The sequence below is a fragment of the Ochlerotatus camptorhynchus genome, unplaced genomic scaffold (genome assembly GCF_037179485.1).
Source record: "Ochlerotatus camptorhynchus isolate MF236.1 unplaced genomic scaffold, CSIRO-AGI_Acam_v1.1 ptg000374l, whole genome shotgun sequence".
Taxonomy (NCBI): Eukaryota; Metazoa; Arthropoda; class Insecta; order Diptera; family Culicidae; genus Ochlerotatus; species Ochlerotatus camptorhynchus.
This window is the reverse complement of record NW_027040862.1, coordinates 2,521,898-2,536,998: the sequence shown is the minus strand read 5'-3', so window position 1 is coordinate 2,536,998 and position 15,101 is coordinate 2,521,898. Positions and strand designations below refer to the sequence as shown.

General features: G+C 38.6%; 2 protein-coding genes across 2 annotated transcripts in view; one reads left to right on the top strand and one right to left on the bottom strand.

Moving 5' to 3' along the window:
• The window catches only part of Kul (Kuzbanian-like), a 692,619-nt gene that overhangs the window by 25,202 nt on the left and 652,316 nt on the right, over window positions 1–15,101 (bottom strand). The window lies entirely within an intron of this gene.
• Window positions 12,486–14,201, top strand: LOC135710255 (uncharacterized). The gene is made up of 3 exons (XM_065232774.1): window positions 12,486–12,803; window positions 12,881–13,060; window positions 13,146–14,201. Exons 1-3 carry the CDS (start codon window positions 12,486–12,488, stop codon window positions 14,199–14,201), a joined length of 1,554 nt encoding a protein of 517 aa, XP_065088846.1.

The following is a 15,101-nucleotide window of genomic DNA, read 5'->3' as shown; positions in this document are numbered from 1 at the left end:
CGCACCCCCAGATAATGATGGGAGGAGATTTGTGCAGTGCTACGTGCTGTCAACAATGCCAATTGAGGGGTTTAGAAGGCAAGAGGTGTAAGTGACTTCGATCGATTCTCTTTATCGACTTTCTCTTTCGTTAATAATTCACCTGCAAACACCTTGATTTGTGTGCCATTCTGAATGCTAGATGAGAACCTCCTTTATCAAACTATGGTGCATAAATAGCGCAAATTCTGTTTGTTAAGTTGTGGCTATCAAAAGAGAAAGTCGATGAAGATAATTGATCAAAGTCACTTAAACCCCTTTCCTTCTAACCCACTAAATTAATTATATGATTTGAGTAGTAGCACTTCCGACAATGATATTCGTAGTAAGCATGATAGCAGGCGCTACGGATTTGACACTACTAGCCATTTGATTAGTTTTCTAAAGATCCATCCTCGATTAGCTGGCGGATATAAGAACAAAAAATGCGGCGGAACTTTTAATATCAGTAAAGAAGTAGAAGTTTGGTAGGCACATGCTGTACTACGCGCGCATCGTGATTTACGCGTTGGCTGTACAATGCGCAATTAGTCCTTTTTGAAAAGTTTCGCTAAAAAGTGACGGTCTGATATCAGTGATTGAACTGCAGTTCCTAAACAATGAACCGCGGGTCATCAGATCACTTTAGTGAACCGGGTCTTTAGAACAGCTCGGGAGCGGATCGCCCATCTCTAGTACGAAACCAACGATGTTGTTTTTGTGCCGAAGAAGGCAAATCCGCCAAACTCGCCAGAACTTCGCCCAATAGAAAAGTTCTGGGCGATTATGAAGGGTAAGCTCCAGAAAACAGGGAAATTGAAACGACAAGGATTTGAAGAAAGAGTGGATGAAAGTGTGTAAGAAAGATGGCGCAAGTGTTGCACAGGATTTGATGGATAGCGTTAAGTCCAAGGTGCGGACATTTAGCCTGGGAGAGGTGTTTGAATAAACCAACTTTGCAAAAGCATAGCAAATAGGGGAAATGGATGGAATGTTGGCCTAAGTGCCCCTAAATTGGCCCATACAAACGTAATTCACAAAAAAATTCCGACAGCATGAAATTTGCTCATCGTTTGATACCGACTTTAAAGACAGATTTTTTGTTTCAAAATACAGATTTACAGATTTTTTTCAGAAAAATTACAGATTCAAAAATTGGCAACCCTGGTAGCCACCGTGCACTGCCTGGGTTTGTCTGTGAACTTTTATTCCCATCATAGCATGCTTGTGTCTTTTTTTCCACTCTCTTAACTCTCGAGTGACTTTCTCGAAATGGAAACGACACAACGGATGAGGAGAGTCGGACAGAGGAGCGGAAATGGCAAAATAGTGTACAAATGAATGACTTCTACCCGTGTGACGACAGTGAAAAACTATTTCCCATTTGCATGCAAGTCGCACAGCAAGCAGCGAGCACAGAAGATTCACCTTGCTACCGACTGCGCTGGTGGTGGTGGTAGTGGTCGGAATTCGGACGACGAACTAGGAAAATGAAATATCGCCGTTTTGTAGGGTACGAGCATCGTATGCCAACCCGAATTAAAGTTTATATTATTATGATTTTGCATTTCCTATGTTATACATAAATGTCGACATGCAAAATTCAGTGTCAACACCGACAAACCGACATGAAACTAAAACTTAACTCTTGATCGAGAATCCATAACGGCGGATTCAAATGTGCAGCGATCCCTTCTGTCAAAACCATAGAAATTTGTTATCTAGATAAAAATAATTTGCCCGGAATAGATTAGACACGAACCAACTTATACATTTAGTATGTGTGTTCGTGGCTAGGATACACATTTTTCGCGAACACGACGGCAGATGTCAGTTTTGTGCTTTGATCAGAAATTTGATGATACTTTGTATGATCATTCATTTCGGTTTGTCGGTGGTGTCAATTTAATGTTGAAAGCTCGATTTCAACCAACCCATTCATGCCATTATGTTGAGTAAACTTCTTTACAACCAAATCCAGTTTTGTAAAGGCTATACAAACTGATATAGAACTTGCATGTTGCTTGGGAAATCGAAGATTCACGAAAATCGGCAACCCTACCAGAATTGACATCTCACCGCAAGTTGTCACTATTACCAACTTGCTAGTGTCGCCGTGTAAAATTGATTTGTTTATTATTTTCAACCAATGACTTTAAACGCAAATTCCTCGAGAATCAAAGCACATCCAAGAAATCTAACATCATCATCTGATAGAGCAAACTTCCTTTATCAAATGGCATTGTTAGTTTGTGTGGGAGTGTTTTGATTCTCGAGCATTTTGTGTTTAAAGCCATTGTTTACGTTTGGTTTATCCGCCTATTTCAATTGTTGGTCTAGAAATTTGACAATCAAAACAAAAACATTTTCTACGCATTCCACGACAGTCTGCGTTATTGTGTATAAAATTATGTTATAGTGTAGTGTTCGTGAGGTTCGGCTCGGTCTCTCTCCAGCTTTCCATGCTCGGTAATGGCGGCCTGTTTGTATGAATAAATGTATCCTTCACTGTGCTTTTTAACACTAACTGGAGGGCGTATGTTGTTACATTTTCTTCTGTTCCTGGGAGAGGGAAAGGGAGGGGTCAAAATCCAAACCTCCAGATAGTGTCAAAAAGCACAGTGAAGGATACATTTATTCAAACAAACAGGTCGCCATTACCGAGCATGTAAAGCTGGATACGAGGGACAAATACAGAGAGAAACGCTAAGCAAAGCTCTCACTTGCGGTTGGAATCTTGGCTATCAAAATCTCGATTGGAGCTAGATGGCGAGTCAGTGCTCTTTATACATTGTCATTCATTTGCAATACTTACAAATTTCAAATTCAATCTATAGGGGAACTGGTTCTAATGTTGGCCTATGGATCTAAGATTGGGCCTATCGCTAGAAATCCGCAATTTATCAATTTTATCTAGATGAACGCGTCATTTAGACGATACTTACGGATATTTTGGTCGCTATTGAAAATTTAGTCAATTGCTGAAATGGGGCCAAATTAGGGACATTTGGGCCGACATTACATCCATTTCCCCTACATGACGAAATCCAGCACTGACATTTTTATTCGGGGTACCCACACAGGGCAACGATGTATGGAGAAAAGGTGGAAAAGTGTAAAAGCTTAGCACTAGCAGCCACTACAGTGATGCTACAGGAGCTGAGAAGGGGCAAGAAAGAGACGGACATATATGTACAGTAGTCAGTAGATCAGACCATGCATGGCTCTCTCGTGTTTATTTTAATCCTTGTTCAACGTGGGTTTTATTTAAAAATAATTTACTGCTGATACGGGTAAATAAAGAATCTGTACACCGGACAAACCCGACGATGTAGCTGGGTGGGTGGGTGGTGGTGGCTACACTAAGGACAATTGTGAGTTGTAGTTGGTGCAAAAAAAAAAAATGCTGTGGAATTGAAATACTAACATGGATTAAAGGGGTAGCGGTTTTTGTCCTTCGTTGGCTGGGCATGCCGGGAAAGAGCAGGTCCGGGGTGAACACATTGTAACAAATCGGAAGGATTTATTCCTTGGCTGTTTATTTTGCTGCAACAGGTTTCAACCGTTTCAACAAATTACTCGGTTTATCGTTACTGTTGTAACTGGTAATCCGACGCTGGGCATGGTTACGTAATCATTTAGTGGGTAGAAGACTTACAGTGCACTATGGGGAATCTTCATGGAGGTGGCCAAATATGTTTTCTTGCTTGTTCCGCATTATTTAACAAGTTTTGTATAAGTTCATGAGGTCTTTTAAGTTTTTCTAAGGTTCCTGGAGTTAAGATCTTGAGTCTTTAAATGTGGTTAAATACGCAGAATCTCGACTTATTCAAAATATCATTCGAGCTTTGTAAAGCTTCATGATAACAATAAGATATTTAATGCCCTCCGAAACATTCTGGAGCTAAGATCTTCAAAATCTACAGGCTGAATGAAGTCTTAAACAATGTCCTGAACATCTTTATAAATCCATGAAGCTCAAAAAAGCATCTTGGCAACATGCACATCATGAATTGGTATCAATGAGATTTTTAAATCTCCAAACTATTCTGGAGAAAAGATCTTGAAGTTCAACAGCCTCAATGAAAGTGTTGATCAGTGTACTGAGCATTTGTATGTGTCCAGAAGGTCATGAGAACCCCTTTACAACATGCACATCATAGATTGGTATCATTAAGATATTTTTTTACCCTCCAAAGTATTCTGGAGATATGATCTCGTATTTCTACCGACTCGCAGTGGGACGAAATCAAACAAAGTGGGACATGGCCATTTGCGACGAAACTATTGAGTGTAGCATTTGGATGTTTTGTAGAATGTTTCTTCATTCTTTGACAACTTTATTAGAGTGGAGCAAATTTTTTACTAAGCGGGATATACACTAAGATAAAAAATAACTGTTTTTATGTTTTGTTAAAATTGATGAACATCTATAGAAACATTGTAGATGAAGTCATTTTAAGAAACTTTGTGCAACACGACAATTTTTAATTTTTCAAGTGGACTAAGTTATAGGGTGAAAATTGGAGTTCAAACGGTAGTATCCCCTTAAAAACCGTATTTTTTACCATAACTTTTTTGTTTGAATTTTACATTTTTTTTTAATGTTCTACAAAGTTGTAAATGCTCTAAAAATGCACATATTTTGCTGCGTGAAGCAAATCTTTATCTTCGTTTAAAGGATTAACATATGTATTTATGCTTTTTTAACACTATCTTTAAGGGGGTGTATCTTGCAGGTTAGCAGGTATTAGGAGCTAAGCTGCATAATTAGTTAGTTATCTTTATTAAGGAGACTTTCAGCCGAACGCTGCACAGTGGTCTAAAAGTGCCAAAACGTGCGTTTTAAGTTTATGCGAAAACGGTCCATTTAAGCCAAATAATGTCTTCGGAGAAGTTTGTGCACTTAAAAAGCCCCTTCTTTTGAGCTCAGCCATTTCATGATTAGTTCACCTAGCAGGGAGATGAAAACTTTACTTTTTTTTTGTCGAGATAATACCCCGTTCACATTACAGCGTATATCACGTGATATACGCTGTCTTGCAATGAGCACTCATACATCTAGTTTTCACTGGAAATCCTATGTATGAGTGCTCATTGCAAGACAGCCTATATTACGTGATATAGGCTGTAATGTGAACGGGTATAACAAAATGGTGTCTTGAGCAAAGTTTTAGACAATATTAAAACAAACATTTTTGCTGAATACGTCAACCCTCTATCTCTTATGTTTACATAGATATATATTTTTCTGGTAAGAGCCTTCAGAAAATCAATTTTTTGCAAGTAACTTTTCAGGAAGTAATTTTTGACATTAGTATGTTCTACATAAATATTTGTTTTATAAAAATACGCCATTTTGTCTGGGGAAGCAAGTCCCTTTCTTCAATATTTTTTAAGATATTCAAGGTTTTGTCCCAAAATTAGCACTATTTCCAAGGTCAATAGCTCGAAGTTGGGCAAAATTGAGCAAACCAGGTTAATTACATTTGAAAAGAATACTTAAAATGCTGCCCATTGCATACCAAATCATTAGTCTTCTTTAGTTTTCGCTGCTGATCTGCTTATTACCAAACTATAGTAAACCGTGTACAGATAATCGTTTTCTTGCATTTGTACATAGAGGCTCCTTCATACGTCACTTACTCTTGGTGCTGGAGGAAGAATATCCGAATTCGGTTAAATCGAAGTAGGCAAACAGTAGGGTTCTTGTTTCTCGTGGCAGGTGAGTCCCGGTCATTTAAACTATTACTAAACTACGATTGGTCTCTGTTACCCCCGGCAGGTGATTCACAGTGTCGGTAGTAGTAACCGATTGATTGAAGTGGTCCTTGTTCTTCCAGGAATGTGATTCTCGATGTTTGCTGTAGTAAACGGTTAACTGAACGAACATTGGTCCTTGAATCATCTGCCCGGTAATTTAAACAATAAGACCCAAAACAAGCAAAACTGCTGCCATCTACCGATGCATGAACAGAAGTAAGCGACAATTCTGAAAGTGACGAGGAAATGGGTAGCGACGAATATTTTTTTCCTTGATATTGTATGGGGTAGTCACTCACATTTTTTCTCCGTGTGCAGCAGCTGTACCGGCAGTACCGAGAGTGCCAGTCATCGGATTGACTTTTGTTTGCTTGTGAATAATGGCATGTTTGGCAACCCGGTTTATTTGACAGTTTGAATGTTTTGTTTGGCAGGAACAACACAACAATCAGTGGAATCTCCGAACCAAAGCGATGATACAGAGGCTGAACAAACTGAATCGACCAAAGGATCCCTTCGAAAAGGTGATGAAGTTTGTTCGACCGCTGCAGATGCTTTTTAAAGATAGCATCGAAACGCATCTGATGACATTCTGAATTTACAGTCACCGGAGCAAGCTGCTGCTAAGATCGGAATGAACATGTGCCCGTGGAGCGACGGTCAGCGAAAGCCAGAATCCGCAGCCACAGTAAAATAAAATCCAGCTCTAGCCGATTTCGAACTGTACAGTGAAGGGCCGTTTCTCTTCCTTATTTTTTCCCTGGCCGCTACTTTTCTCCCACAAGAAACTACAGTGAAACGAACGCAATTTTTGAATTTGTTCATAACACAACCGGTGTTATTACACACCCATTTTTATTCGCTGGAAACCAGCAACATTTTGCTGGATTTTGCCGAGCTGGAAATCCAGCAATCCTTCCAGCAAAATGTTTTTGCTGAACGGCCAGCAAATTGATCCAGAGCTAATTTGACAGCACTTAACTGATAAACCAGCAAAATGTACCGATTATCCAGTAAAATGGATTGGCAATCATTTTGCTGGAAGAACAGTAATTTTCGTTTGTTTTGTTTTACAGAAATCACATTTTTATCAGAATTCAGTTTATTATATGATAATATGTTCGTGTATCACATCACATTATGTGCTGGATTTCGGTTGCGCGAATTTAAACCGAAAATCGATGCAGCTGTATGCACTCTTGATGGGTTACCGATGAAATTTCGCCTGACTGTAAAAATAAAAAGGAGCCTTGGTACAAAACAGCTTAAAGTTTGACTTTTACGCTTACTTCATGACTTCCGCAGCATTATTGATTGTCTAGTGATAAATTTATGGTGCGCACTTATTAATTTTTCAACCGACTGAAAAATTATCTCAAGAGAAAATTTTCATTATGTCGTAAGTAACATTCGCACCGATCCGAGAAAAATAAAGTTTTGTTCTGATGACCGAAAAGTTATTCCTATTTCCAATTAAACACATATAATCTCATAGTGATAGCAACGTTTAACATATTTAGCCGGGTTTTAATCATACAAAGGCAAATCGCTAGCTTTCATGCTAAGAAATACTGGTTTTTGAGTCAAAAGTTATTATACGTCGTTTGGTGGCCCCTATTGTTACTTAAGTCAAAATGTATTTACCAGGATATTCGGGAGAATTATCAATTACGTTTCCTTACGTGCAGCCCATTCATCATTTTAGGACCACCGAAATCATCTTAGCAACAAACAGTTCGATGTATTCACTTTAATAATGAGAAAGCGAAACGACGAAAGTACACTTTTCACGGGTTTCTCAGTGCTGTTACTTAAGGCAAACGGCATCTCCATTGAAATCGGGTGACTTAAGTAACATCGAAAACTATTTTGATCGGAAGGTGATTACGTCAAAAAGCAATTCGACTGGTAAATAAATATAAAAATGGGATGTGATCCTATATTCGGACAGTATATAGTGTAATAGCAGGAGCGCAGGAGCATCGATTGACACTGATAGCTCGACTTTGTTTACCTTTGTTACATTCGACGTAATGAAAATTTGCTCTTGACTCATAGCTCATAGCTGCCAACGATAGAACCGATCTTGATTATGACATTTTTAATTCTGTTAGCTGGAACAATCAGCAAAATAATACCGATTACTGGTTTTACAGCAAAACTTGCTTTTGCTGGATTCACTTCAGTAATTCATTTTGCTGGAACTTGAACTTCAAAATTTGGTGTGATACATGCGATGTTGATCATCAGCGATTACCCTGGTTTTGGTCTGTATTGACCAATGCACGGAATGAACTGCATGAACAAATTTGACGTTTGAGCGGTGCCGTGTTTACTAAAAATGAACACATGAATAATACTCGCGCAACATTTTAAAATGGCCTATCAACTTATGCACACAAAACTTGTTAGGCATTTTTCCCGCGAACCGAAGTACGCCCATGCAAACCAACAACACCATCGGGTAGGGTAAATTCTCCCCTTCCCGATAGTGGTCTGGTTTGCGTGAGCGTTCTTCGGTTCGCGAGAAAAGGGCCTAACAATTTGTTTATAAAAGTTGATAGGACCTTTTCTAAAGTTACGCGAGCATTGCATCATGTGTTCATTTTTAGTAAACACGGCACCGCTCATAAGTCAAATTTTTTCGTGAGTTCATTCCGTGCATTGGACCATCGCGTTTGACGATTCGATTGGAACTTTTGGTTTCAGTCTTCGCGCGTCTCTTATGGACGACTGCATCGATGGATTTGAGTTCACTCACTCGAGAAAAAGTGACACAAGCTGCGGGCAATGCGAGGGGCAATGTTTACTAATAATGAACACTAAATGTTCATTATTCTTTATTAGGTTCTGCAGTGTGACGTCACGAATGAACTCAGGGTTCATCGGATGTACTTTTTGACAGTTCAGTGGTACTGTTTACAAGCACTTAGAATATTTTTCGAAAAAATGATTTTAAAAATTCCGAGGAAATGCGCGGTGAAAGGATGTTCCTCATTGAAATTGCAGAAGTGTGGCTTGCACAGGTTTCCGGACCGGAACAAAGATGTATTCACCAATAACTTGACCGTTGAGCGGAGAAAACGGTGGTTGAATGCATTACGTGTAGGAAGTGATTTCCAAAGTTAATGGAAATATGTTTGTAGTCGACACTTTATTTCCGGTAAGCATACACGACATAATTTCATATAACATCATAGCATTCGTTGTTCTTTTAGGAAAACCTGCTCGGCTAAGCGACATTCACAATGTGGATTGGGTGCCTACGAAAGAACTTCCCGAGATTCAGACGCATACAGATTCGGATAGTAGCGCCAGCTCATTTTCGGAATCGACCGCCGATACTTCGATGGAATCGAACCCCAGTAGTTTAATCGTATCAAACACCGATAATTCGATCAATACGATCACTGGTGTTCCTATGGAATCGTCCTCGGAAAGTTCGATGAGTTCAATGGAATCAACCACCGGAGGTCCGAAGGAATCGCCTTCAGAAAATGCATTGAAATCGAACTCCGATAGTTCGATGAAATCGACTGCCGCTGTTTCTTTGGAATCACCTGCTAAAATATCGATGGAATCCACCGCCGGAAGTTCAAAGAAATCAACCACCGGAATTTCGAAGGAATTACCCGCAGAAAGTTCATTGGAATCGATGTCCGATAGTTCGATGGAATTAAACGCTAATAGTTCGGTGGAATCGAACGCTGAATGTTCGATGGCAACGTTCGCCAGAAGCTCGAAGGATGATATGGTTATCTCGAACAAATTGGAGGAGACGATCATTTTACCACAAGGTGATCACCTATCAAATAATGATAGTGTCGACACATCCTCAACGGCACCTTCAATTGGAAAACAAACAAAAGATTGTGCAATTCAAGCAGGAGGTTTGTATTTTTACAACATATGATAGTTTTCCTTCCTGTTTATGAAGCATGAAATGTTTCACAATTTTTGTAAAGTATTTTGCCTTAATTGAATTCTGATAGGGTTAATGTCAGCTTCAACCTCGGCTTCAACAATACCTTAACCTCTTATCGGCAGAAGGCTAAACAAAGTCCTTGAGCGCCCAAATTTGGCCAATCAATGTTCTGAAATATGGTCCATCCTCATGCTAAAATGAGCTCTCAAAGACTAGGTTCAACCCGTCGTTTGATCTTAGACCTATGTCCACTTGTCTATTAAGCGAACATGTCACATTTTTTGTATGGACCTTAATTTTTTTTGTATGACTCGTCACAGTTTCCAAAACCCCACCTCCCCCCTAAAAGTGTGACATAATTAATGGACGACCCCTTACATGTAATCAAAAGTTTTTATTTTTCACTGGTGGAAATTTCAAAGAGGTGTCTCTTACCGGTTTTGAATTACGTTAAAAAAAGTAACAACCCGGACATTATTTTTTTCATAATAACAATCCCCTATTGCAAACACATCGCGGTTGAAAGCGAATTAAGTTAACCGATTTTTTGATTGACAAATGGTCATAAAACCAATTCTGAAATCAATCGAGGAAAATTTTATCTGACATGCATTTGCCCACAAATATCTTTAAATTAATTGATATGATTTTATTATACAAAAATATTAATTTGTTTTTTTTTCAGGAATTTGCTGGCCGCAAGAAACTTTTCAAAAATACTACTCCAAAATTATAAGACTGCATAGCAGATGTTACGAAATGGAAAACAAGTTGGCAATAGGAAGAAGGGGGTTAAAATTTGTCGAAGATGATAAAACCTGTAACTATTACACAGGCATTACCAGCTTCTCAGTATTGTCAAAGCTATACACGTATCTGGAACCGTCGCTTGATCAACCGTTTTGTAACCTCTCAAAAGACCAGTTGTTTGTTATGACCCTGACGAAGTTGAGACTGAATCCACCGCTTTCTTCTTTGGCATATGATTATAATGTCAGCGTAACAACCGTCTCAAAATACTTCCATCGCACCCTGTATCTAATATACGAGTGTTGTAAATGGGCAATCGAGCCAACAACGAAAGCCATTCTGGTAAAGCATACGCCGGACAAATTTGTTATACAATTTGGCTCTAGGAGAGTATACATAATAGACTGTTTTGAAATATTTTGCCAAACGCCGTCTAAATTAAAAGCTGCCAGTGGCCACTACAGTAATTATAAAAAAACATGAAACCATTAAGTTCTTGATTGCCATACATCCTGATAGCACAATAGCATTTATTTCAGCTGGCTTCGCCGGAAGATGTTCCGATAGAGAAATATTCAGGCAGAGTAATCTAATTGACCTCATTGAAGAAGACGATGTCGTTTTGGCAGATAAGGGATTTGATATTGCAGATCTTGTTACAAGCAAAAAATCGAGTCTGAACATACCAAACTTTCTTCGTAAAAAGAAGCAATTCTCGCTGCAGGAATTGAGTGAGGACAAACAGATAACTACACACCGAATTCATGTAGAACGCGTTATAGGATATCTGCGAGAAAAATATTCGATTCTTTCTAGTACCATTCCTGTTAATACATTGGCGCGATTCCAAAATGGATTAACCATCATTGATTTGATTGTTAAAGTCGCAAGTATTCTTGTAAGTTTAAATAAGTCGATAATTCATTAATTCTTTAAGACAAATCTTTCATTTGTTATAAATAGATTAAAAACCGTTTACAATCTCAAGAAAAATAAACCTATGTTATTATAGTTACATGTACAAAAAGTAATGTTTTATTATTATAGAGTAGGTGTACTAGTTATGACCATACGTTCATATTATGAGGTATTCCAACTATGGTGAATAGAATTCCCATATGCCATAATTGACTGGTAACTCTTGGCTAATCCGAAGCAGGGTGAAAGAGGACCTCATTATTGATTACGGAGGTATCCATGTTTTAATATTTTGGCCACCTAACCTATGAATCGCCCTTGGAACAACTCCACATTTACCCTAGATGCATACGTTATCCGCTGAGCAACTTAAAACTATAACCTACATCGTTCATAACATTAAAACTACTGCATAGCCTGTTTGTTGTTTTTAATTATTGATAAATTGTACCTATATCTTAAATTATTGAATCACTATCGTTAAAGTAAATGAACCAATTTTTTCCATATCTAAGAAACACAATGTTTGCTGTGGGTGTTCCTGGAAGTTTTGAATTTGCTATTTTGTCAACATCATTTCTAGATAACATCCTTTGGTTGATACAATCGTTTTGCATAGCCTCGATGTACAATTCATAAAGTTATGCTTCGAAGATGACGCTATAACGTCAATGTTGAATTATAGTAGGGGGACATGGAGCAATATCACTGCCACCCACTAAAAACTGTTTGAAGCCTACTAGAACTATTTATTTCATTTTAGTCTAAAAAATTACTAATCTCTAGTGTGAATCGGAAAATAAAGTCTATCAGTAGTTTCTTGAAACATATCCTTGATATTCCTTCAGCAGCTTTATACATGGTCATTGGTGTCTAATATGATACGATGTTTTTCTAGTTTTTAATAAACATTAAAGATTTTCTTAATCAAATATTCGTTATGCAAATAGGACTTGAAATCATCCATTTGGTTAAACATCATTCGAATTTTCCACTGATTTTTGTATAATTATGAATGAGGTCTTCCCATACCCTTAGAAAAAAAAAAAAAACTAACCACAAAGTTGAATAGGAAACAAGCTTGCGCGAGTATCCCATTCAAGTTCCGAAAATGGAGAATAGAGGAAGGTTTTTAAGTAGGCTGTCCGCTTATGCGAACAAATTGCCGAAAACGGAAAAGTCGAGGTACGTGGAGAAAATCAAGGTTATCAATTTCATAGATCCGTTTGAAACTACACTGAACGAGCGAGACTTTCCAACCACGGTAACTGTTGGACATGTTGTAAGTTATTTATTGAATCATACGGTCCCTGGAAAAATGTACGTCAGGAACACACGAAGCATTGAAGCTTTCAAAAAATTCGAGGCTGGATTTATCCACAGTGTTTATGGCGGAGTTGTCAACGATTTACATATTGTTCGGGGTAAAGTATGTACTTGATTTTCCTGTTTAATGCAATAAGTTCATTTTATTGACTGTTATTTTTAAAATCTTTACATCTTCAGATTTATCATTCAATGCGAATGAATGAACCACTTCTTATATCGTGGATTATCATTCAACCAAATGGATCTATTCTGTCCGCCCATTGCACATGCGTAGCAGGTGTAAGCGAGACCTGTTCTCACGTAAGCGCATTGCTGTTTGCACTAGCAAATTTGCACTTCATGACATCTACGTGTAAGGTATTTTATAAATCAAATTAAATATTACTAAGGTATAGTTGTTAATGCTAGTGTTAATGCCATTAATAAACATTGCTTATTTAAGTTGACAGTAACTGAGTTGCCGTCATATTGGGCCAGACCAGCTAAAAGAATTAAAGAAGACTTGAACCATGCAGTGGTCGACATAGATTATGGGTTCAAGATAACGAGGAACGATGACTTCAATATACAAACCAATAGGAATCAATTTTTGGATTTTGTTTCTTCATTGGAAAGTGAGGTGGAAGAACCAGTCATCGTTAAGAAATTCTGCAATTCCGACAGGACCTGCGTTGACTGCAGAAAAAACTTTATGCCCGACAAAATTATTCTCAACAAAAACCTTGTTTTGGCAAACCAGTTCCGCCCTGAACTGGAGCTTGAAAAAATTGAGAAAATAAGACAGGTTATCGAGCGCGTTCAATTAACCGTCACTCATGAAGAAGTCGCAGAAGTCGAACGTCTCACACGACTGCAAAACCGCAGTGATTTATGGCGTTGGGTGAGGATTGGTCGAATAACGGCTTCTGTGATGCGCCAGTGCGTCCATGCATCACCTGTTACGGTACCAGCTAAGATGTCCTTGCTGAAAAAGATTTGCCATCCATACATGGTAAGCTCGGAATCTGAAGCGACTAGATACGGCCGAATAAACGAAACTAGAGCCAAGAAAAGCATTGAGAAAGAATTTCAGCATCACCGCAACGTTTGTTTTGAGGATTGTGGTATCTTCATTCACCAGAGCAAACCATACATGGCTGCCACTCCAGATTATTTGGTGGAATGTGATTGTTGCGGAAAAGCATGCATTGAGATCAAATGTCCTTTCCGGCTATCGAACAAGCAGCAATCGTTCAATGATTTGGAATATCTTGTCAGCGATGGTGATAGCTTCAAAATCCGAACAGACCATGAATATTATCTGCAGGTTCAGTCACAAATATATGCGTCCAATGCTCGTTTTGGATATTTTTATGTCTGGAGTGAAGTGGATCAGCTGTGCATCTGTGTTGAAAAAAATACAAAGCTATGGGAAGATTCCTGTAAGAAAGCGCAAGTTTATTTCCAAAATATTATTTTGCCGGAGCTTCTAGGTAACTACTACAGTAACAGAACTTGATTCCATGTTGACCTTTCTTCTTTATTTTTGATATTGAATAAATAACATTATCGAATCACTTCAGTTTTTATATTATTATTAAAACAAACATGCAAGTAACACTTCACTTCACATCTCACTGCAATCAATCTACCCTGAAAAAAAACGACTAAGTCCATGTAAACAGTACCACTGAACTGTCAAAAAAGTTCATCCGATTGAGGTTAGCCCCGACGGTGCAAAACCTAATTCATGAACATTTAGTGTTCATGATTCGTAAACATTGCCCACAGCTTGTGTCACTTTTGAGTGAGTGAACTCAAATTCATCGGTGCACTCGTCCATTTAACATCGTCTCTGATTTGAACCAAAAACCCTATAGACTAGTGCACGGGTGAACTTTTGTTCATCTACTGAACAAACATTGACACAACAGCGGAACCCTGTTTATTAAAAATGAACACATGAATAATACTCGCGTAACAATTGAAACGGGCCTATCAACTTTTGTAAACAACTTGATGACCTTGACAAATGTCCAGAAAATACTCTTTAACAGATTTATGGTGGTCCTGAAAAGAATCCTTTTGTCGTGATGGTTGAGTAGTGCTGAGCTATTAAGGTGTTCAACACGGATGAGGCTGGAACGAGGGTGACGCGCTTGGCATAGATGGCCCACAGCGACTGCGGCTTCTTCCTCCTTCTTTGGTGAATGGATGCTCATGTGGGCTGCAGCTTTCTGCTTCCGGACAGCCTTTCGTTGTGTACTGGAGAACAATGTTCAACTCCACGCCCAAAAGCACTGCTGCTGCTGCTGATGACGACCAACCAGACACCACAACACACGGTAATTGCATAAGCACCGTTCGGCGAAACCGAATGGAACTCTATTTTGAAATCTGTGTTAGGGAAAGCGCTTTT